The sequence below is a fragment of the Apostichopus japonicus genome, chromosome 9 (genome assembly GCF_037975245.1).
Source record: "Apostichopus japonicus isolate 1M-3 chromosome 9, ASM3797524v1, whole genome shotgun sequence".
NCBI classification, from domain to species: domain Eukaryota; kingdom Metazoa; phylum Echinodermata; class Holothuroidea; order Aspidochirotida; family Stichopodidae; genus Apostichopus; species Apostichopus japonicus.
This window is the reverse complement of record NC_092569.1, coordinates 16545296-16569045: the sequence shown is the minus strand read 5'-3', so window position 1 is coordinate 16569045 and position 23750 is coordinate 16545296. Positions and strand designations below refer to the sequence as shown.

Sequence of the window (23750 nt, the reverse complement as noted above, 5' to 3'; positions counted from 1 at the left end):
ACAAGAAGAGCAGAAATATCACGTGTTAAAACCTTGAACATGCTGGACTTACATTGAAGTTTGGTGAGCGTTAACTTAGCTAAGAAAAACATATAACACACTTCTTCCATTTGAGGTAGGAGCGTAATTTATAATAATCGCTCACAGAGACCATGCCCTCACCCCCCCCCCCCCTCCCCATCTCTACCTTAGATGGTCAGTCGGGGTAAATGGATCATTCGTGGTACTTTCCTTATTCAGTTGGAGAAGAATTGAGTTACTTCTATACGGCTGTCCACCCATCTTTTTTTTCAATATCATACGAAATATTTGTTAGCAAAAACTGGCATTTAGCACTACTTGTATTTATTTAATTTGTCTTAATATGTATCAGAATGCACTCTTTGGCGTCTGAATTGTTCATTCTTTGATTGTTAAAAAACAACAAAATCCCTGAACAGGAGACGGCTTTAATGACACCAGGGCAGCACTCCTTCCTTTGTGGAATCCTCGATTCACCACTGTCCCATGCAAGTCACTACCCAAGTCACTGGGGGAATCTTTTAATTTATTATTTAGCGTAGGGTTCCCAGATAGAAATTCAATACATTTCGTAAATTTAGAGGGGAGGGATTTCGTGAATATGCCATATTTGTAAAAGATACTTCAAGGTTTACAAAGAGAAATGTGACTAAAAATTCCATCATTTGATTATCTGAAACTCTTGTTTTCTAATTCAATTGATAAACCAGAGCGATCCCGCAAATGGCTTTTGAGTTCATCCGTAGGTGTAGCAAATGCGCAGACGGGGCGTCGCATTACCACTGTCGATCACAATAGCAATAAGTAAGGAGGAGGGGGCAACCTGCATCTTACCCTACCCCTGTTACTAAACAATGTCATATTGTCACTCGACCTTCATTTTTATAAGATTGTTTAATAGCCATAACATCAGACAAAACAATAAACAAATTTGCAAGTTTTAAATTCCGTTTTAGTTTAGCTCTAAAATTCCTGGTAGCTTAGTTCTTTGCTTAAAACAAAACTAATTGAAATTAATTTATCTTACCAAAGGGTTTTAACCATTCAATGCTTTATATACGCCGCAACACGACTACTTTCCGTAATTTGCCAATTGATTTACTTTCATATTATTAAACTTGTGTATTACATTTAATGTTAATTTCAAACCATGTTTACTTTGCAGAAACTCAAATGAATATTGAGTGGTCTTTCCTTTTATATCATTACCTTTGCAACAATACAATTACCAATATAATAATAATAATAATTATAATAATAATAATAATAAACCAAATGCAATTCGTATCGCCGTAAGAATATCACTGTTTGAGAAGAGCCCCTCAAAAAAGTCAGAGCTGCAAAGTATCGACAGCAGTAAGCACTTGAAAATTCAATGGGGCTCTCCAGCCACAACCATACTTAATAGAGGGCGCTATTATATCGATCCTATCTAGTTCCTCGAAACTTGCACTGACTTGCATTGACTGACTGCAGATCATAACAGTACCGGGAGTTGAACATTAATATTATAAACTATTTCTGGAGTAACTATGGACTAAGAGCTCTTTTGAAACATATTTTCGAAAATTCCAGTTACACTAACTGTTTTAAGCATTTGTGTTTACACAGAGCACTTGTTTTTCGTAGGCAAAAATGCACACAAGTGGAACCTTTAACTAGACAATATGAATGTTACCAAATTTCCCACTATTTTATCTGTATTTGAAAGTGAATGCGGTTAGTTAGATACTGCGATTATCATATCAAGCCCGTTATGCAGTCCATTATAAACACAAAGTAACCGATCCCTAACTCGACAACTTCTTTTTGTACGATTGAGTAGTAAATAACCACAAATCATGACGATGGGCTTTTTTCTTAACATGTTGGCTGATCCGAAGAGATCTAGCGAATGTGCCCATTGACTACATTATACATTCGTCTATTCCCCTCCCCTCCCCGTCCATCCCCCCTCATATCCTCCTCCCCCACCAAGAAATAAAAGGAATATGTATACCGTCGAAATCGAATGTAGATGGGACTTTAATGTCTTTACCAATGATTTGCCGTCAATGTAGGTGCTTATCTGAGGTTGAATTAAGTCTTTTTATAGATCACATGCAAACATCAATATCCTATTGTAAAATTAATATGACGTAAGGTTCACGCACATATTGTTTGATTGTATACATCCTTGTCTTATCAAAGCCCTTATTATAAAGTTGTTGTTTATGAGTATCGACTAGGAGTAAGTTATACAGCGACCTCATACAGCTATCTTGAAGTATGATGTCTAAAAACAGAAGTTTCATGCCGATATGTCATACGCCAACATAACTGGCGACAAACAATCTTAAAGTAATCTCTCTGTTGTCTAGCATATCATTTTACAGGGGATGATTTCCTTTATCTTTCCTGTTGACGTAATCTACTCTGGCTATCACATTGCTTCTCTTCTTACGCAGCACTACACACGTCTTCTACAACCACTGAATGCTCAGACCACGTGTTTGTATGTCTTTGTGACAGGCAACAATTGATAAAAAGTTTTCATCATTCTCAGCGGTCATAAAGGAGAATAGCCGACACAAGTCGATATCAAGATTACGCACATAAAAAGATGAAAAGAAAGTCAGTTTCGGCATTAAATTCAAGGCAACTGTTTAATAAGACCAACTAGAAGATAATTCGATCTCTACTGCCATATTCTCATCGATGTTCAGAGGTTTACTGTACACATACTGTACATTGTATGATATGATTGATGTCGTCCTACGTAATTAATTCCATTCATTAAAAGAACTCCCTTCCATTGCCTTTGTAACATGTTGGTAGTAAGGGTAACTTCACAAAGACACTCACATAAAAACATAAATCCTTCTCCTTGTATAAACTAACCATATTGGGGAGCAATACTGCCTGATTGACTCTTCACATATTTTTAGTATACATATTTACGCCAACAATAATGAACTTTATCATGTTATTCCTTTACGACTTCATTGAATAACAAATAAAATAAATAAAAAATTCCCCGCCCTTATTCGCCCTTATGCGCCCTTATCCCCTTCTCCGCCCTTATCCTCCATATTGGAGGAGAGGGAGGCAGACAATCAGCTGTTTACGACGTCAAACATGCATCTGAGAGAGTTCCTGAAAATACGTTGCCAACTTAAAAACTATTTACATAGTTCATTTTTACACAACTTGTAAGACTTTAGAATATTTATTTAAAAATTTTTTAAACACCTTTAACCTTTACGTAAATGTAAAACATTTAACCAATTTTGAATGACAAATGCATACGTACGCTGAATGTCGTTTATAAATAAATTTGCGTAAATTGGTATTTTGAAAGATGACCCACAACACAGACGCACAGTGATTGTCATTGTTTGCTTTCGAATTCTAAACTACGGCTCAATCACTTTTTTTTTTTAAATTTCTATTTTTGTGTCGCACCTTATGTCGGGGTGATGTAGTCAGTTCTACGCAATATTCACCTGGGAAAATGTGGGCCTCAGTCATGTTGAATTACTCGAATGAACGATACTTTTCATCGACGAAGTGATGATCGCAGTCACAGTATGTCGAGTAGTGTTACTATGACTAAGTTATATAGTAACTATACTCGTTACCTGAACTTCGATTGTGGATATTGGACGATACACTAGTTAGGCCTAGGCTACATCTCGTCTGTATACATTACTCAAAATCGAACGCAAGATGTATACAGGGTGACTTAAGTTATTATTCTTTATATTTCTGTATAATAAAGTCCAATTCAACCGTTGTATTAATTTGAAAATCAGTAATAGTTTAGCAGTTTCGGCATACACCGAACGCGAGCGTTGTTTTTTGTGTAGCGGTACTACAAGAGAATCTGCATAGCGCCATGTCTAACCCTGCCGATGTACATGTGTGACGTCATGCAAACTTGCATCCTGGGTATTTTCATAAAAAACATGGTATCCTGCAAAGATCGTAGGTGCGATTTTGTAAATAAAAAAAACTCGTATTTCCCTAGATATGGAGGTTTGATACTGTAACATTGTATCCTAAGTCTTGATTGTAGATATATATTTGAATTTTTTGCACTGCTTAAGGGGCTTTACAGCAGTTCCTTAACATCATACTACTGTTGATGGTAAGCTACAGGAGACGAATTCAGTTATTTGAAAGTAGTAAGTTAGGACTGAAACTTACGGAGGTACTTATAGGTGTAAGGGTAATTAGCTGAGTGTAATATGTATGCGATATTATTTGTGTAATCGAAAGAGATATTTTGAATTGGTTTGAGATTGCATATGAATGTATTATAACTGATGTGACCATTTAAGCAACATCGCATTACGTCTATACAATCAAAGCTATAAAAATGGACAGTTAGTAAGTGTCATAAGTTTTACTCTTTAAGGGACAATATAAAAACTGTTAGCTTGTGTTATTATTTACGTGATCATGCAGGTTATAACAAATAATATAAATGTAAATGGTTAATCAGCTCTTCGGTGACACGTGTTAACAACCACGTCATAGTACGCAGGGTATGCTCAGAAAGTGGTTGAACTGGTTCGCTGCCAGAAAGTTTACTTCATTCCTTCTTGAGATTTGCGATCGTTAAGACCAGAACAAATCGTCGCGATGAAGTTCATCCTTACATTTTGTGTTTTGGGACTCTTCTCTCAACTTCCAGCTTTTCAGGCAGAAACCGTAAGTTACTTTTATCTTTTATCAAATTCAAGTTGAAGTTGTATTTTAGGTGTGATCAGTGATTTCTAATTTGATAGTTTTCGAACTTTAATATTAATGTGCCAGTTTTCGTTACCATGCTCACATTTGGTGTTCAAATGATGTATTTTCTATCTTTGCTATCTAGCTAGTTTGTACTTAATCTACTTATTTAATAAGTTGAAGTTGAAAATTCAATTTTGATAAATTGATTTCTAACTCAATAATTTTTAAACTAAATACGATTTTTCAATTTCTCTACCACGATGTTTGAGTTAATTGTCGGTGTTCAATTGATGTATTTGTCTGTTTGTAAAATATTGATAACTTGAACTTATTCTAAAAAAAAATAATTAGATTTCGCATTGTGATCTACCTCATGTACGCAATAAAATAAAATCAATTATATGACACCATATCATAAATAAGATTGATTTGAAAAGGAGTTTAAATATCAGTTATTTTCTTAAAACAGCGATATGAATTTCCTTTTGTTAACGAATACAATAGGCAATTTAACATTGACAATGACTTGCCAATATATCGTGGAAACGATCACGCTTCAAACGGATATTTAATTATATCGTCCAATATAACAAATAAACTATAACAATTATCGATATAGAAAAACGTAAGTATAATTATCATATGTAAGGATATAACTGTGGATTCCTTAACAAAGATTATTTGGAATATCTCCTTAAAGCCACCTTTACCTTGCTTCCAAGCTAGTACATCAATCCTTTAGTACAAACATAGTTCCAATAACCATTTTTGGTAATTCAAATATATATTTTTAAAAATACATGAAGGAAGGTGACTTGCTAGATACATGGTACAGTGCAATGCCAATAACTTAATGCATTGAAACAATAAAAGGAACTATTTGAAGCAATCGATAAAACTAAACATTTTCTTATCAACGGATCAGTTAAGTTAGATTAAATGAAGTCTGAAATAAAAAATACTCATTAATGATAAAAACTTAAGTTGCAGGAAAGATTCAAACGATTATTTTCTATATATCAAGAAAATAAGATCCAAATATTTCAAAAGTCAAATTTATATTCCTTTAATTACATTTAAGACTAAAGCATATTAAAAGTAGACAAAAAAGAATAAAGTTGTCTTGACGATTTTGGCAATTGTGAATATCTACTCAGGATACCCACTATGATAGAAATGTATTTATTCTACCGCAAGACTCATTGTTTATATCAATTGACATTGTAGTTTGTTTTCTCCTGTGTTTTGAGCGCGTTCCTTCCTTGAGATCTCATCAAGGTAATCTTCATAAATAGGCTTTCTTTTTATAGCAGTTGAAAAGTAAAAAGGAAAACATTTCGGTATTATTTCATCAAGTTTACACAATGAACTTAGGATATCTCTACAAGTGACTATCAAACTATTTTTCAGGAGACTGAATAAAATATCATCCATCAGTATATGTTTCATGTAACCGTTGTATCATGTTTAAAGATGAAGGCCTTTAAATAAATATTTATTTCCCAATTCATTGGATATGTATTAGATATTTTGTTGGACGAAATTTGTTATCGAATATTAGGTACATGTTATGATGAATGTTGCTTTTACCAGTAATCAGTTCCTAACCTTTAATTGCTTATATTCTTTGGTGGAGATGCTCCATTTTCGCGCCAAGAAATATACGCATTTGACAAATGTGTTTTCAATATACCTTTCAAAGTAACAAGTAACCTGATTAAGGAATCGATTAAAGAAATCAAAGTAGATAAAAACCTGATACTTAACTGTCAGTCTACAACTTACTGTGAATTACTTACATGAAAGCAATAAATTATCAATTTTAACAAATGTTAACGCTCTTGGCACTTTGCTGCCAAATCTAGTCTTTTAATATTATAGCACAAACATAGTTTAAACCTTCATATTTGACATTTAATCTAAACGAAGGTGAATTATAAGATGTAGTGTACTGTACATAAACTCAGAGCAATCAATCAAACTTCTTTATATTCAAATTACATATTTTGGAATGATGCCTTAAAATCATAAAAAAACATAGTTTAATTATTCATATTTGACATTTCATCTGACCTAAGGTGAATTATAAGACGTAGGGTACTTTACAGCTACTCAGAGCTCAATCCGTTAACTTCTATATATACATATTATATCTTGTGGAATGATGCCTTAAAATTATAAATTACACTCATAAATCACAAACACTTTATTTAAATTTTGAATCGATTATATCCAATGGGAATCTACCAAGTACCAATACATAATGTAAACCGATAACTTTATATTACTTTAGCCATATACTTCATTAATTAAACTTACCATAAACACAGACCAACATACCAAGGAAAGTTGGTTCGGCTTGTTTAACTCTGTACATAAACCAAACAACTAAAGTTCACAAAATTGTAAATATCTAATTGGGACACGCACCACTGAAATTTATTTATTTTACCGAGAAACTTATTTTTTTTAATAAAAAGAAAGAATAAACTGTTCTCTCCCGTGTTCCTAGAGCATGTTTTCCTTGGCATGACATCGACGACATAGCGATGGAATATCAAAATAGTTCAATTACAGTTTAAACAAATGACAAGAATCACTCATTGCCTTAAACTGTGTTGTAGTGTTGAATATAAACGTGAAAAGTATGCCGTATTACTATAAAGGAAAACTGAACAATTTGTTTATGAATGAGAAATTGATTCTTGATTAATATAGCATATTAGGGTTTAGTAGCCTTAATAACATTGTTGCATCGTATGAAGTAATAAATGCCTGTAAAATATCTCTCAAATAAATATGTATTTCCCGATTTATTAGATTATATTAGGCTTGGTATTAGAGATTCTGCTGGAGGAACGCTGTTAGTTATGTTAAGGAATTATTTCTATATAAAATAGTCAAATAGTATTTATCTTTGGAAACATTTGAAAAAAAATGGAGAAGGCAGTGAGGAATCCATAACAAGTTTTGAACAACATGGAAAAGCGAATATCACACTTGATGCTAAAATGTTGTCTAGATCAGTGCGTTGAAGTATTCTAACTTCTCAACACAACATTGATTAATATGATGCATTCCATATTGCTTCTATTGTAATAAATTTTATCGGTGGTATTAGTTTATGAGGTAGGTTTAATAAGTATTATATAATATTTTTAACAAATACATCATATGTGCCATAAGATTAATATCATACAACTTAGTAAGCAAACAGAACCTTAAAGAAAGAAACGGTGAGAGTACCCGCCATAGGTAGTACTGTTTTAGGTAAATCAGTAAGCTTTATAACAATTGTAAGTTATGTTTCAAGTTGAAGCTGTGCACTTTATTGATCTTTTCCTGATAATAAAAATTATAAAAATAAACAAAATTGCATGACAGAATGCAGAAATGGCTAAGAGATCCAAAACGCGACTCATTTAACTAAGATAATTCAAATTTTATTTGTACGTACATGAAAGTCAGTTCGTAATATTTTCATCAATCCTAAATATCTTACTAAAAGATAATTACTTCAGCTAAGCACTATGATAGTCGTATTTCCGTTTAAATATACATACACAAACCTGACCATTAATATGAAAGATATTTATGAAAATTGTAAACATCCAGAAAACAGTGTGTTTGTCTCAGTTTCAAGCTATCAAATTTCCTTGTATTTTCTAGATTAATTCATTTCAAAACGCTCATTGAATTCAATGTTGATATCTTCTCCTACGGGAAGGAATCAAATAACTTTCTCACTTCACGTCGCGAAAATTAAAACGTCTAATAAATTGTTTTATCTTGGTTATTCGGTATAAGGGCGGGAAACAGGATAACAATAGCGTTGAGTGTGTAACTTTTTTATTCAATCATTCTGTCATCTAAATAGTTTCAAGAATAATTTTAAAAAGTTTGTCTTCAAACATCCATGCCAAGAAGTAAACACAACGACAACGCAGTATGGGATAGAAACACATTTTGTTTTCATTAACATATGTCACGGCTTAACTAAAGTTCTATATACGTTTTAAACTGAATAGTTATACTGTGTTGGAAGAGAGTGTTGGAATAGTGTCTCTTGATTTCCCGTAATGTTTCCTACAAAGAAGCTAATATCTGAGTAAAAGAGAAAGATCTTAGTACGAATATTACAGAAACCTTGTCATACGAGTGGGGTCAAAGTAAATGCCTCTATATTAGTGAAATGATTAAGATGACCTAATAATGACATAGTTGATGATTCCTGATTATACTTCATTGGAATTAAACCAAAGATTAGCAGCAACTTAAAAATGCGTTGGAACTGAATTGTACCCTTTACAAACGAGTCCCTCCCGCTATCGGAATGTCCTTTTAATGACTTCGTTGACTTTTATATTTTTAATTTTCATATCTCCATTTAGAATGTTGGACAGGAAAATTCTGGGAGGAACAAAAGGAGCACTGGAGGTAAAAAAAAAATATCATTCTTATTCATTTCTTTTTTCAAGGAACTTTAACATGAATCTTTTACAAAAAATACATGTTCTAAAGAAGTACATTACAAGTATGAATGCAATTTTCATTTTTTGTTCAATTTAGAGGTACCCATTGATATATATGATTCATCTAACTTAATTAGTCATTTATATTATTGATTTTTATAGACAATTATTGTGATTTCTGTTTTGTTTTTACATACATTTGTTTAATATGCTGTTTCGTGATGTGGTAATTAGATATGCACCTACTACCGTATTTCATAATCAACTGGTTAAAATTTATTAAATGCTTTCTTCACATAAAGACGTACTGTGGATTATTAAATTTAATTTAAGTTTTTAAAGTTGACTGGAAACAACTTATAGTCAAAATACTTATAGTAAAAAGGAGGTGTCTATTTATCTTAAAACAAACATAGCTACTAAAATTCATTTTTTTTTATTAGTTTACTTCATTTTAAATTTCGGTTTGAATGTATCTTAATTTTCAATTCTAATTTGGTTTTCATGCCTTTAGGAAACTATTATGATAGATGTAGCCATCGGTGAATAAATACATATATAGTATTCATCTCACTTAATATTCAATTCTGTGTGTAAACAAAAATTCTATCATCAAAAACAGTATTACAGAAACGAAATTAATCAGTCATATAAATTATCTTAAGTGACAATGATGGTGATATCTGCTTTTGTGGTGTTCACATATTTTTGGTTAATATGCATTGATATTTACGTTTCTTGATGTGATAGGTATATATATTAATTAAACCTACCCTTAAGTTATAATTCTTTCTTGGCAGAGAGGCGTACTCAAATGACGTGGTTTTGTAATTTAGTTTAAAAAACTAAAAAGGTGTTAAAAAAAGGGAAAGCAACCCGCCCCTAATACTGGCTGGGAAATTTAAAAAAGAAAATGAAAGCCTTTAAGGTTTTTCGCGGCGGTGAAAAAGAAGCCAACATTTGTCGTTTTAAATTAAATAGACATTTATTCAGGTATTCTGCTACTTCAATTTAAGATTTGTCTATATATTTGTTGCGTACTTTTATGATTTTAAGATTTTTACTTTCATGGTGTTCTTCCAAGCAGGAAAATGCATGGAAGATTTATGTTTAATACTTTGACAAACATTTGTTGTTGCTTTTTTGCAAACCATTTTCACTTTTATCGAGAGTTCGGTAAACGGAACAGCGAGTTCTGTAGTTCAATTTAAAATTGATCGCATCCATTTCTTACAATTTTTACTTTTTTATTCATTCAGACTCCTCCTACTTTTTCTACCAAGAGCCAGAATATCCTCGAGATTGTAAAGAAGTTTACGACCAATGTGAAGGGAGTTCCTCTGAATCTGGAATTTATCTGATTAAGCCAGATGGAGCCAATGAACCGTTTCAAGTTTACTGTAATAACTCAATTGACGGAGGAGGCTGGACGGTAAGAACATAACATAATATTAGCCTTATTTCATTTCTACTTAGCGTGCCTGCTGCAGTATTTTGATATTTTATACTTTATTGGTTCAGTAGAAGCGATTCATTGATACAGATTCTGTGTGTTACAGTGCTGATTCGTTCGACAAGGCATGCATTCTTTATTCGTATCTTTTAGTTTGATATAATTCTCAGGAAAACGTTACTTAGTTTCAAATTTACCGTCTTAGATTTGTATTTCTTATAACGCTTAACATAACTTCACGAGTAACCTTTAATAATCCTAAGTATAATTGTTTTCTCTTGTAGCGAGACAGTTTTTCGAAACCTCAAAATGTTTCTATAGCCATATTACTGTTCGCAATATGGGCATAAATGATATGATACCAATGTATGCCATTAGAAAAAGAAGAATCTAAATGGTGCACAGGCTACCGTATCTGTTCAACGTAAGATGAACCGTTATACACTAACCACACTGATACATCAAACCCGTACATCGTACAAATGGTTCATTATGTTCAAACCAAATATGACATGTTTTTGTTTTGCAACTAAACCAGGTCTTCCAGCGGCGGCTCGATGGTTCCGTAGAATTTTACAGAGACTGGGATGAATACCGAGATGGCTTTGGTTTCCTGAATAAGGAATTTTGGCTTGGCAACGACAAAATATCACTCTTAACTAACCAAAAGGATTACATGCTTCGCATTGATTTAAAGAACGTGAATGGAGATCCCTATTTTGCGAAGTACGACATGTTTAGGATCAGTGATGAAGAGACTAAATATCGTTTAGTTGGCCTCGGAGAATACGATAGCTCCAGCACAACAGGTACGTATATATAATATGCCATGTGGTTGCTCTTTGCATTTCCCTGCTGTTCTGAGGTATAACTCTCAGTTGGAAGTTAAACGTCAGCGCTATATGATATATGAATAATGCAGTGTTTCTATTAATACGATTAATATAGATCAATACGAAATTTAAAGGTAATAAACAATTGGCATATTGGTAAAATTGTGACATTTGGCAACGTGCAACCCACATGTATTATTACTACTATTATTACTGAATGCGTTCCAACAATAAAGGTAGTAAGCTCTGCATAGACAGATGACAAAATATATATTTATTTGAAAAGTCGCTCTAAGATATGATTATAAACATAGAATATTCTTCGTCAAATTCATTTCCCGTGTAATCTGAGTGTCAACCAGGAAGTAGAGGTATAGGGAAGTGGAATGTTATTCCAAAGTATGAAATCTCCTATTTCCTACCCTGCTCTCATATAGTCATAGCAATAAAACCCTTTAGGTAAGCACAAAAGACAACACAAAACAAAATAAAACAAACTAAGAAAAAAAGGAATAAAACAGCAACCGAAAACCTTATATATATATATATATATATATATATATATATATATATATATATATATATATATATATATATATGTATGTATATATATATATATAAATATATATATATATATATACATGAAACTACCAATGACAACTGAAACACACGGATTGTCATTAATTTTCCAGTAATTGTAAAAGTTATCCATATATTAATAGCTGAAATTGTAAGGAACTTGGTATAATAAAATAATTTGATGAATACAAGTGTGATGTCATAGTTTTACTTTACACTAAACAAAAACATATACAAAACTATTGCTTGATTTTTCACCCTATCGTATATAACTTACCTTGGGGGTATGCAAAGTCAATACAAATTGATCAAAAAATGGGGATTTACTGAAAATCAGACATTAATGACACAACTGATTACCACAAGTACTGTTTGAAGCACAACGAATTAACTATCAACAAGAGGGATTTTAGAAGGATTCTTTCACACTATATTGTATAGCTTGTTCATTATCTCCAACAAGGTATCCAAAAAAGTCCTAATGATGCATCCAGTATTTAAGTCAAACGTGTAAACAAGTAATAAAATGAAGATCCATGTCTACTTCATCTCGTATTTGTGTTTTCCTTTCACAGCAAACGATAGGATGGCGAATCACAGAAACCAGACATTTACGGCGTTAGACCGCGACAATGATCGTCACTCTAGTTATAACTTGGCCCAGTATTGTCACGGAGCGTGGTGGTACGGTATTTATTGTTATTATTATTATGCTAACCTGAACGGACTGTACACAGCCGGCAGTACCTATTACAAGAGCATCTTCTGGTATGATCTTCCAGGGAGTAGTAGCAACATAAAATACGCTGAAATGAAGATACGTCCAGTGTAATACATCGACCGTAAACAGCAACTAGTTTGATAACCAAACATTGTATCATCGTCATATACTCTAGACTTGTGAAATATTGGACTATTAACGTAACAACAAATCCTTATAATTTTTATAACATTGAATGATGATTATTAAAGGAAGATGAATACAATTATTTCCAGACTCGTCCATCTTGAGTTTTTTTCATTGTGAACCATTGTGGCATTTATCGAGCGTTTTTATGCAAATTGTATTGTTTTCTTTACTAAAATGAGATCGAGAGTAATCGAGAATAACGCCCAATATATAAGCTACAGAAAAAAAAACCGTTATCCACATCCTCCAGTTTACAGGTTTTGCTCTTAGCAATCTTTCTCTCCTCCACCCCTATCTACCGTTCCAGAAAAACCTGACCGCAGCCCTGCACGACTTAACTTATTGGTCACACCCCACCCCCCCCCCTTGCCCCAGCCACTACGGCCCAGTACAATAAAAAAAATGTGTGGGGTCCGTGCTGTAACCATGCAAGAATTCGAGTTACTTGTTTGGAGTCAGCGATAGAATGTTACGTTAGATCTAATTACCGTGAAGTGCATAATTACTCACAAACAATACATTTCCGTACATGCCAGTAATATTTTCTTAATTTCTCATGTAGTCCTATGACATCGAATTATCATTTAAAAAAAAATCAATCAAATCGATAAAGCAGTCCAACATTTTTTTTCCTGTACTTGCCAATTTTCAACGTAATCCTCAACTTATACACGAACATATCTTTTAAAGTAAGACATTGTTCTCTCACCGTATGAACATATTAAAATATTCCATTCTAAAGTATTCAATTCGTAGCCATACATAATAGTGGTATCATGATCACAGGCGAGAAGACGAAAGGATTTTGTTACGTTGGAATTGAAACAACATATAAAGTTGAATAAGAAAGCAAAATGCTTTTATGACTATGTTGAACTCAAAATACGTACCATGAGTTGCAAACATCTCATTCACCAACCTATATCACTAAAGAGGATGAATACTTATTTAAATATACTTTCTTGTCTTTAAAACAACGTGTAAGATCCTTCACCGAGCACCGACTCTTGAAATTGCTAATTAATTGGGGATATCTCTAAACACGCCTAAAATTAACAGCGAGCGCTGTCATATCCGTCTAACTAGTTCCACGAAACATGACAAGTTGCAGTGACTGACTGCGGATCATAACAGTACCTCGGGTTGATCATTAGTAGTACTAACGATTTTGTTCGTATTAATTGATCTTCAGATTCGGCTAAGGATATTTTGAAACTGCATTTGAGCGATGATAAAGTGAAGGAACTACAACTTTACAACTTGTTATAGGATCTCTGGCCTTCAACCTTGGATTCTACAGATATTGTTTGTAAAACATTACTCAAGGAACCACCCTGTACTGATCATACTAGGCATTCACCATCTAAATCTATTCGTATTCTAAGCCTGAACGGTTGCGGAGTGAGAAGCAAAATCGACCGTAATATTCTACCAGAGTATATCAAGAAATTTGAAATGTTTTGTTTTAATGTTTGTAAACTAACACTGAGGAGATTGATCCTACTAACTTTCCGGGTTTTTCGATTGTTCCTGCTACGAAGCCCGCGAACAAATTCCAATACGGCTGAATTTTCGGGATTGCATTGTTAATTGAATCCTCTTTGTCCGGCAATTACCAGGTACTCTCAGATATCTCGTTTAGATACAACATTGTTGACAGCGATTGACTATAGCGTCGTTGGTTACCAAGTGAGTATGGGTGGTACCTACATACCACACGAGAATTCTAAATACCCGGATGATCCGGATATGTTTGATGTCATCGCCAACGATTGCGTTCCATTCATATATATGTACAGTGGTGCCTTGATCTATCTCGCGGGAGATTATTATGCAATAACGAACACTCTAAGTAACCTATTTGACTCTGAAGAGCTTAAAATGCATGGAATTGATTCCCATACCTTATACAATGATTTGAACTCAAAATTCGATCTTGATCTATAAGATATTTGCACATCTCGGTACAACCATGGGGATAAAGTTACTAATAACCAATAAAAAAAGGTCGTAAAGATTTGTAAAAGTCTGCATTTACATAGTTACGATAGAAGTGGAGAAGATAAAGGTAATGGAACTTTCACATGTGGTGCTACACTGTAGCTTATGCAGAGGTTTTCCCACAGTGGACGAATTTTACAGTAGACATTACGGTAGATCATTTCATGTGATTAATGTACACTTTAAAAAATGGATTGGCGGCTAAATTACCAACTTATAAGAGTGGAATCTCTAATATTAACTTATAACTTTCATTTGGTCAAAACAGTCAGAAGATCTAGTGTAGTATATTATAACACCGTAACACATGTTAGACTTGTCAGCAGATGCTACTGTGCAAAACTTACAAACTGACGTTGTAAAGATGGTTCAACATGGAGATTTTAAGCGTTTTGCAGTTTAGTGTCTTCCAATAAATGTAGACGAAATTATTGGCGAAACCTTTAAAGTAGTCTGGTTATCCAGTTAATCATTATGCATAGGATGAGAGTGTTTAGTATTTTCTGTTTGTAAGTGTACTGCAGTAGCAACTAGTCATAAATGTAACAGTTGTTAAGAAATAATAACACACATCAGTTTTAACTAAGTAACGGGTACTCACCTTTACCAGTTTTAACCGATAAAACAATCAGAATCGAGGCAAAAAAATACTTCGTGTAAATCTCATTATTATCGTAAAAGGATCGCTTTAGGCAGAATCTAATTCGCAATACCTTATACACCAGGAGAAAAGAGTGCTCACGATGATTCCATAGTTAGTCCGGATTTCAAAATATTCGCCTTAAAATAGTAGATTGTTTGGAATGCGCCTTTTAATGGTAAATTGTAACTATTACAGCATCTTTTTATATAGTTATAATTACTAAACCAACATAAATTCTTTAAAACCTCATATAAAAAGCAACGTATCCGTAAATGATATACAACATGACTTGTCGGACACACAAAAACAAAACAAAAACAAGATACACTGTAAACTAGTTATATATGGGATCCCTTAAAATTGTAACGGTTAGTTTTTCTATTGTGTTTTGGGTTGCATCTAAGCAACTGAAATAATGGTCTGCATGTAGAGACATTTTAATTTATAAACCTAGTTGATTGAAAGGGCTCTTTCTCATACCAAACAATAAGCAAAAGACAATGTTCGAAGTGGGTGATTCTATTAACGGTATAATGTTATAGTTCATATTAAGATGGTTACTCAGCATGTCCGTGATAAAAGTAATAAAACAAAGTTTAACACACCGACGATAAATGTGTCGTTCTTGAATAATTTGGTTTCCTATATTTTGAATTAGAAAGTGCGCCCGCTTTTTTCATACCACTTAACATACGTAGTATACATATATAACATGTATATACAATAATCCAAAAAGACAGTTATGGACAAGGGAGCTAGTAGACGTGGGAAAGAGTGAACAAGGGAGCATATAAATTTCATTTTTTCCCATCAGGCTGGCGAAAAGAAACTTGGTACGGATGAGTTTCTTATAGATGAAAAAAATATCTTACAAGCTTAAAGGAGAGCTTCTTTACTGATTTGAAATGTAGATAGACTTGGCAAACTCCTAGGATAATCAAGGGGTAAATGAGATTACTGATGAAAGAAAAAAAGATTCTAAGCATTTTAATAAAACTTGCCAGTAACTATGACGGTTATCGATACATTGAAAGCTGAAATTGGTAGTAACTTGCCAGTGGTGTAATAACTAAACATCTTCATACTTCAAGTAAATGTAGAATATTTAACCAATTTTGAAGGATAGATACATACGTACGCTTAATGTCGTTTATAAATAAATTGGTATTTTGCAAGATGACTGTCAACACAGACGCACAGTGATTGTCATTGTTTGCTTCCGAATTTTAAACTATGGCTCGATCACTTTCTTCTGAAATTACTAATACTTTGTGGCACCTTATGTCAGGGTGATGGAGTCAGTTCTACGCAATAGTCATCTGGGATAATGTGAGCCTCAGTCATGTTGAATTGCTCGAATGAACGATACTTTTCATCGACGAAGTGATGCTCACAGTCACAGTATGTCGAGTAGTGTTACTATGACTAAGTTATATAGTAACTATACTCGTTACCTGAACTTCGATTGTGGATATTGGACGATACACTATTTAGGCCTAGGCTACATCTCGTCTGTATACATTACTCAAAATCGAACGCAAGATGGCTACAAGGTAACTTAAGTTATTTTTCTTTAAATTTCTGGATAATAAAGTCCAGTTCAACCGTTGTAATAATTTGAAAATTATTGATAGTTTAGCAGTTTCAGCATATACCGTACGCCAGCGTTGTTTTGTGTGCAGCGGTACTACGAGAGAATCTGCATAGCGGCAAGTCTAACTCTGCCGAGGTGCATGTGTGACGTCATGCAAACGTTGCATCCTGGGTAATATCACAAAAACATGGCAACTTGTAGAGAACGTTAGTTGGATTTTTTTTTTAATAGATATGGAGGTTTGATACTGTTAAATGGTATCCTAAGGCTTGGTTGTAGATATATAGTTCAATTTCCCACTGCTCATGGGCTCTACAGGAGTTTCCTTAACATCATTAAACTATTGATGGTAAGCTGCAGGAGACGAAACTCGGTTAATTGAAAGTAGTACGTTAGGATTCAAACTTACGAAGATACTTATAGGTGAAAGGTTAATAAGCTGAGTGTAATATATATGCGATATAATTTGTGTTATCGAAAGAGATATTCTGAATTGGTTTAAGATTGTATATGAATGTAATATAACTAACATGACCATTAAATTGATATCGCATTACGTCTATACAATTAATGCTATAAAAATGGACTAATAGTAATTATTATAAATGTTACTCTTTAAGGGACAATAGAAAAACTGTTAGATTATGTTTTTATTTACGTGATCATCCAGGTTATAACAATTTGTATAAATGTAAATGGTTAATCAGCTCTTCGGTGACACGTGTCAACAACCACGTCATAGAACGCAGGGTATGCTCATAAAGTGGTTGAACTGGTTCGCTGCCAGAAAGTTTACTTCATTCCTTCTTGAGATTTGTGATCGTTAAGACCAGAGAAAATCGTCAAGATGCAGTTCATCCTAACATTTTGTGTTTTGGGACTCTTCTCTCAACTTCCAGCTTTTCAGGCAGAAACTGTAAGTTTCCTTTATCTTTTAACAAATTCAAGTTGAAGTTGAATATTTAATTGTGATAAATTATTTTCTAACTCAATAATTGTTAAACTCAATATGATTTTTCATTTTCTCTTTACCATGGTGTTTGAATTTATTGTCGGTGTTCAATTGATGTATTTGTCTGTTTGTAAAATATTGATATTTTGTACTTATTTCAAAAAAAGAAAGAAAGTAGAGTGCTCATTGTGAACTACCTAATGCACCCGAAAAAAAACATAAGAAATTTGATTACACCATATCATAAATAGAGATAGGTTTGAAAAGTGGTTCAATTATTAGTTATTTTCTTAAAACAACGATAAGAATTCCTTTTGTTAACGAATACAATTAGCAATTTAAAATTGACAATGACTTGCCGATATATCGTGGAAACGATCACGTTTCAAACGGGTATTTAATTATATCGTCCAACATAGCAAATAAACTATAACAATAAACATGAAAATAATTATCATATGTAAGGATATAACTGTAGATTCCTTAACAAAGATTAATTGAAATTTTTCTTTAATCCATCTTTAACTTACTTCCAAGCTAGTACATCAATCCTATAGTACAAACATAGTTCCATTATCCATTTTTGGCAATTTAAATATATATTTTCAAAAATTCATGAAAGAAGGTGACTTGCTAGATACATGGTTCAGTGCAATACCAATAACTTAATGCCTTGAAACAATCGATAAAGTAACACTTTCTTATGAACGGATTAGGTAAGTAATATTAAATGGTTAAATGATGTCTTAAATAACAAAATACTCATTAATCATAAAAACTGAAGTTGCGGGAAAGATTCCAACGATTTATCATCTATATCGCAAGAATATATAAACCAATAATTTCAAACGTCAAATTTATATTCCGTTAGTAACAATTAAGACTTAAGCAGATCAAAAGTAGGCAAAACGATTAAAGTTGTATTGACTTGTTTTTATTGTGTAAATAAACAAAGCAACGATTTTTACAATAGTGAATATCTACTCAGGATACCCACTATTATAGAAATGTATTTATTCTATCTCGAGACTCATTGTTTATATCAATCGACATTGTAGTTTGTTCTCCCCTGTGTTTTGAGCTCGTTCCTTCCTTGACATCTCATCAAGGTAATCTTGATAGGCTTTCTTTTCATAGCAGTTTAATAGTTGATAAGAAAACATCTCGACTTAATTTCATCAAGTTTAAAACATGAACTTCGGGTATGTCTGGCCAAAGTCCCCGTATCACGAATGAATATCAAACATTTTATTTTCAGGAGACTGAGTAATATATCATATATCAGTCTATGTTTCATGTCACCGCTGTATCGTGTTTAATAATAATGGCCTATTAATATCTCTCTCAAATAAATATTTATTTCCCAATTCATTGGATATGTATTAGATATTCGGTTGGACGAAATTTGGTAGCGAATATAACGTACATGTCATGTTAAATGTTGCTTTAACCAGTAATCAGTTCTTAACCTTTAATTGCTGATATTCTTGGTGGGCATTCTCCTTCTAAGAGTCAAGAAAAATATACATTTGACAAATGTGTTTTCAATTATATCTTTCAAAATAACAAGTAACCTGACTAAGGAATCGATGAAAGAAAATCAAAGTGGATAAACCTGATACTTAAATGTCAGTCTACAACTTACTGTGAATTACTTAGGAAAGCAATACATTATTAATTTTAACAAATGTTAACGCTCTTGACACTTTGCTGCCGAATCTAGTCTTTCAATATTATAGCACAAATATAGTTTAAACATTCATATTTGACATTTCATCTGATGGAAGGTGAATTATAAGACATGGGGTACTTTACAGAGACTCAGAGCTCAAACCGTAAAAGGTCTTTATATTCATATTAGATCTTGTGGAATGATGCCTTAAAATCATAAATTCTACTCATAAATCACAAACACTTGTTGTAAATAGTGAATTGATTATATTCGATGTGAATCTACCAAGTACCAGTACATAATATTAAACCATAACTTTATATTACTTTAGTCATATATTTCATTAATTAAACTTACCATCAACACAGATCAACATACCAAGGAGACAATAAAGTTGCTTCGGCTTGTTGAACTCTGTAAATAGACCAAACAACAAAATTTAACAAAATTGTAAATATCTAATCGGGACACGCACTACTAAAATTTATTTATTCTACCGAGGGACTCATTTTTGTACATAAAAAGAAAGAATACATTTTTCACTTCCGCGTTCCTAGAGCATGTTTTCATTGGCATGACATCGACGACATAGCGATGGAGTATCAAAATCTGTTAATAACAGTTTAAACAAATGACAAGAACCACTCATCGCCTTAATGGGATATAGTGTTTAAGATAAACGTCTGATATGTCTGGTCAAAAGTACGTCATTACGGTATTACTACAAAGTAATAGTAAACATTTTGTTTATGAATGAGACTAATTAAATTAAACCAAAGATTAGCAGCGACTTAAAAATGCTTTGGAACTGAATTGATTTCGGCGGTAAGTACCCTATACAAACGAGTCCTTCACGCCTATCGGAATGTCCTTTTAGTGACTTCGTTGAATTTATATTTCAATTTTCATATCTCCATTGTAGAATGTTGAACGGGAAAATTCTGGGAGGAACAAAAGAAGCACTGTAGGTAAGAGAAATTTATCATTCTTATTCAATCTTCTTTTCAAGGAACTTTTACATCAATCTTTTACAACAACAAAAATATACATGTTCTAAAGAAGGACATTTCAAGTGTAAATGTAAGTTTTCTTTCTTTTTCTTCAATTTAGAGGTACCCATCGATATATATATATATATGAGTCATCTAACTTTATTAGTCATTTATATCATTGATTTTGATAGACAATTATTGTGGTTTCTGTTTTTTTTTTACATCCATTTGTTTAATATGATGTAATACCTCTGTTTCGTGATGTGGTAAATAAAAGTGCACAATACCTACTACCTTATATCATCATCGACTGGTTAATATTTATCAAATGCTTTCTTCATATAAAGACGTACTGTGGATTATTTAATTTGGTTACAAAAAATACTGTAAAACGAAAAATAACCCGCTTTTATAGATGACTGGAAACTTATAGTTAAAAAAAAACTAAGAGCCTTTTAACGTTTCTAGCGATGGTCTAAACAAGGCTAACATTTGTCGATTAATCTTAAATCGTACATAGCTACTAGAATTGATCGGGATTTTTTAAATTATTATACTTCATTTAAAATTTCGGTATGAATTTAACTTAATTTTCATTTTTAATTTGGGTTTCATGCCTTTAGAAAACTATTATTATAGAGATACCAATCGGTGAATAAATACATATATAGTATTCATCTCACTTAATGTTCAGAACCGTTTTAAAAATAATATCATCATAAAAATTATTACAGAAACGTATTAAATCAGTCATATTAATGATCTCGATTGACAATAATGGTGATTTCTGCTTTTGTGGTCTTCACATATTTTTGGTTATTAATCGTTTATACTTACGTTTCTTTATGTAGTAATTATATATGAACCAAAACCTACTACATTAAGTCATAATTATTTCTGCGCAGAAAGTCCTACTCTGGTGTTTGTAAATTGGTGAAAAAAAGCTAACATATCTAAATATAGAAAAGCAACACGCTTTTAACACTGGCTGAAAAGTTAAGAAAAATAATGGAAGCCTTTTAATGTTTGTCGCGGCGGTGGAAAGGAGGCCAACATTTGTCGTTTTGAATTAATAGACATAGTTACAAGAATTATCAGCAGTTTTTATTATTCTGTTACTTCATTTAAGATTATTTTGTATATTTGTTGTTACTTTTTACGATTTTACAATTTTTACTTCCATGGTGTTCTTTCAAGCAGGAAAATGTATGGAAGATTTTTGTTTAATATTTTGATAAATTTTTTGGTATTTTTTTGCAAACCGTAATTTTCACCTTAATCGAGAGTTTAGTAAACTGAACAGCGAGTTCGGTAGTTCACTTTAAATTGATCGCATCCATTTCTTACAAGTTTTTCTTAATCATTCCTTCAGACTCCTCCTACTTTTTCTACCAAGAGCCAGAATATCCTCGAGATTGTAAAGAAGTTTACGACCAATGTGAAGGGAGTCCCTCTGAATCTGGAATTTATCTGATTAAGCCAGATGGAGCCAATGAACCTTTTCAAGTTTACTGTAATAACTCAATTGACGGAGGAGGCTGGACGGTAAGAACATAACATAATATTAGCCTTAATTCATTTCTACTTAGCGTGCCTGCTGCAGTATTTTGATATTTTATACTTTATTGATTCAGTCAAAAGCGATTCCTTGATACAGAGTATGTGTGTTACAGGGGCTGATTCGTTGGCATGCATTCCTTATTCGTATCTTTTAGTTTGATATAATTTTCAGGAAAACGTTACTTAGTTTCAAATTTACCGTCTTAGATATGTATTTCTAATAACGCTTAACTTCACGAGTAACCCTTGATAATCCTAAGTATGATTTTTTTCTCTTAAAGCGAGACAGTTTTTCGCTACCTTCAAATGTTTCTACAGCCATATTACTGCAATATGGGCAAAAAATGATATGATACCAATGTATTCTGTTAGTAAAAGAATAATGGTGCACAGGCTACCGTATCTGTTCAACGTAAGACGAACCATGAAACACTACCCACACTGATACGTCATACACATCAAACAAACATCGTACAAATTGTTCATTATTTTCAAACCAAATATGACATTTTTTTGTTTTGAAACTAAACCAGGTCTTCCAACGCCGGGTCGACGGTTCCGTAGAATTTTACAGAGACTGGGATGATTACCGAGATGGCTTTGGTTTCCTGAAAAGGGAATTTTGGCTTGGCAACGATAAAATATCACTCTTAACTAACCAAAAGGATTACATGCTTCGCATTGATTTAAACAACGAGAATGGAGATCCCTATTTTGCGAAGTACGACCTGTTTAGGATCAGCGATGAAGGGACTAAATATCGTTTAGTTGGCCTTGGAGAATACGATAGCTCCAGCACAACAGGTACGTATATATGAAACCTCGCGGATTTTGCTTGTCACCATCAATACCTTACAAAGGACTGAATATTAGCAAGGAAATTATGAACTACCTTGATCCATTACCTCCCTTTCTAACATTTGTCGTCAAATGAACCCATGTAATTAGTTTGTCAGTTCATTAGCTGATTGTAATCATTCATAAAATATGTAGCATATACGCAGACGTTTTAGAAATGATCAGCTCAAAAACTATATCTATAATTATGATCTCATTTACATGTTTACTATAACATTGCATAAATCTGCAACGATACACTGCAAACCTCCCGGGCAATGGCCGTTATACTCTACTTCTGTTGTTATAAAAAAACACCGGAAGAATCCAACACGTCAACGCTGTCAGACTGAACATACTGTTTTTAATATATCCATAAATCTTAATTACACTTGGTTTATTTATTGTGTTCGAATATGAAATTTATTAAAGTATACTTATGTGTGATAATCGATAACATTGGGAGCTCAAGCATAGACAGCCAACGGTCATAGTCAATTACTGACTCTATG

At 32.9% G+C, this 23750-nt stretch overlaps 2 protein-coding genes and 2 long non-coding RNA genes across 5 annotated transcripts in view; 3 read left to right on the top strand and 1 right to left on the bottom strand.

The window, feature by feature from the left end:
- The first annotated feature begins 9735 nt into the window (after nt 1-9735).
- On the top strand, nt 9736-13063 carry LOC139973908 (fibrinogen-like protein A). The gene is made up of 4 exons (XM_071980794.1): nt 9736-9754; nt 10472-10644; nt 11204-11474; nt 12653-13063. The coding sequence occupies exons 1-4, from the start codon at nt 9736-9738 to the stop codon at nt 12907-12909; spliced, it is 720 nt and encodes a 239-aa protein (XP_071836895.1). The 3' UTR covers nt 12910-13063.
- Nucleotides 13064-18039: 4976 nt separating this feature from the next.
- Nucleotides 18040-22354, top strand: LOC139973005 (uncharacterized). The gene is made up of 3 exons (XR_011795116.1): nt 18040-18141; nt 20772-20817; nt 22214-22354. It is a non-coding gene; the product is annotated as an uncharacterized lncRNA (long non-coding RNA).
- Nucleotides 18700-20793, bottom strand: LOC139973002 (uncharacterized). The gene is made up of 3 exons (XR_011795112.1): nt 20683-20793; nt 20207-20263; nt 18700-19682 (listed from the first exon to the last, which is right to left on the bottom strand). It is a non-coding gene; the product is annotated as an uncharacterized lncRNA (long non-coding RNA).
- A 585-nt stretch (nt 22355-22939) lies between the features above and the next one.
- The window catches only part of LOC139972992 (fibrinogen-like protein A), a 93682-nt gene continuing 92871 nt past the window's right edge, over nt 22940-23750 (top strand). For both annotated transcript variants that reach the window (XR_011795108.1, XR_011795107.1), the window contains exon 1: nt 22940-23205. The gene's annotated coding sequence lies outside the window, so the exon portion shown is untranslated. The remainder of the gene's footprint in view (nt 23206-23750) is intronic.

What these genes read in the sequence shown, in the direction of transcription:
- LOC139973908 (XM_071980794.1), top strand. An exon ending in TTGACGGAGGAGGCTGGACG is followed by an intron (nt 10,645 to 11,203) that starts GTAAGAACATAA and finishes CAACTAAACCAG; the next exon opens with GTCTTCCAGCGGCGGCTCGA. An exon ending in CGATAGCTCCAGCACAACAG is followed by an intron (nt 11,475 to 12,652) that starts GTACGTATATAT and finishes TTCCTTTCACAG; the next exon opens with CAAACGATAGGATGGCGAAT.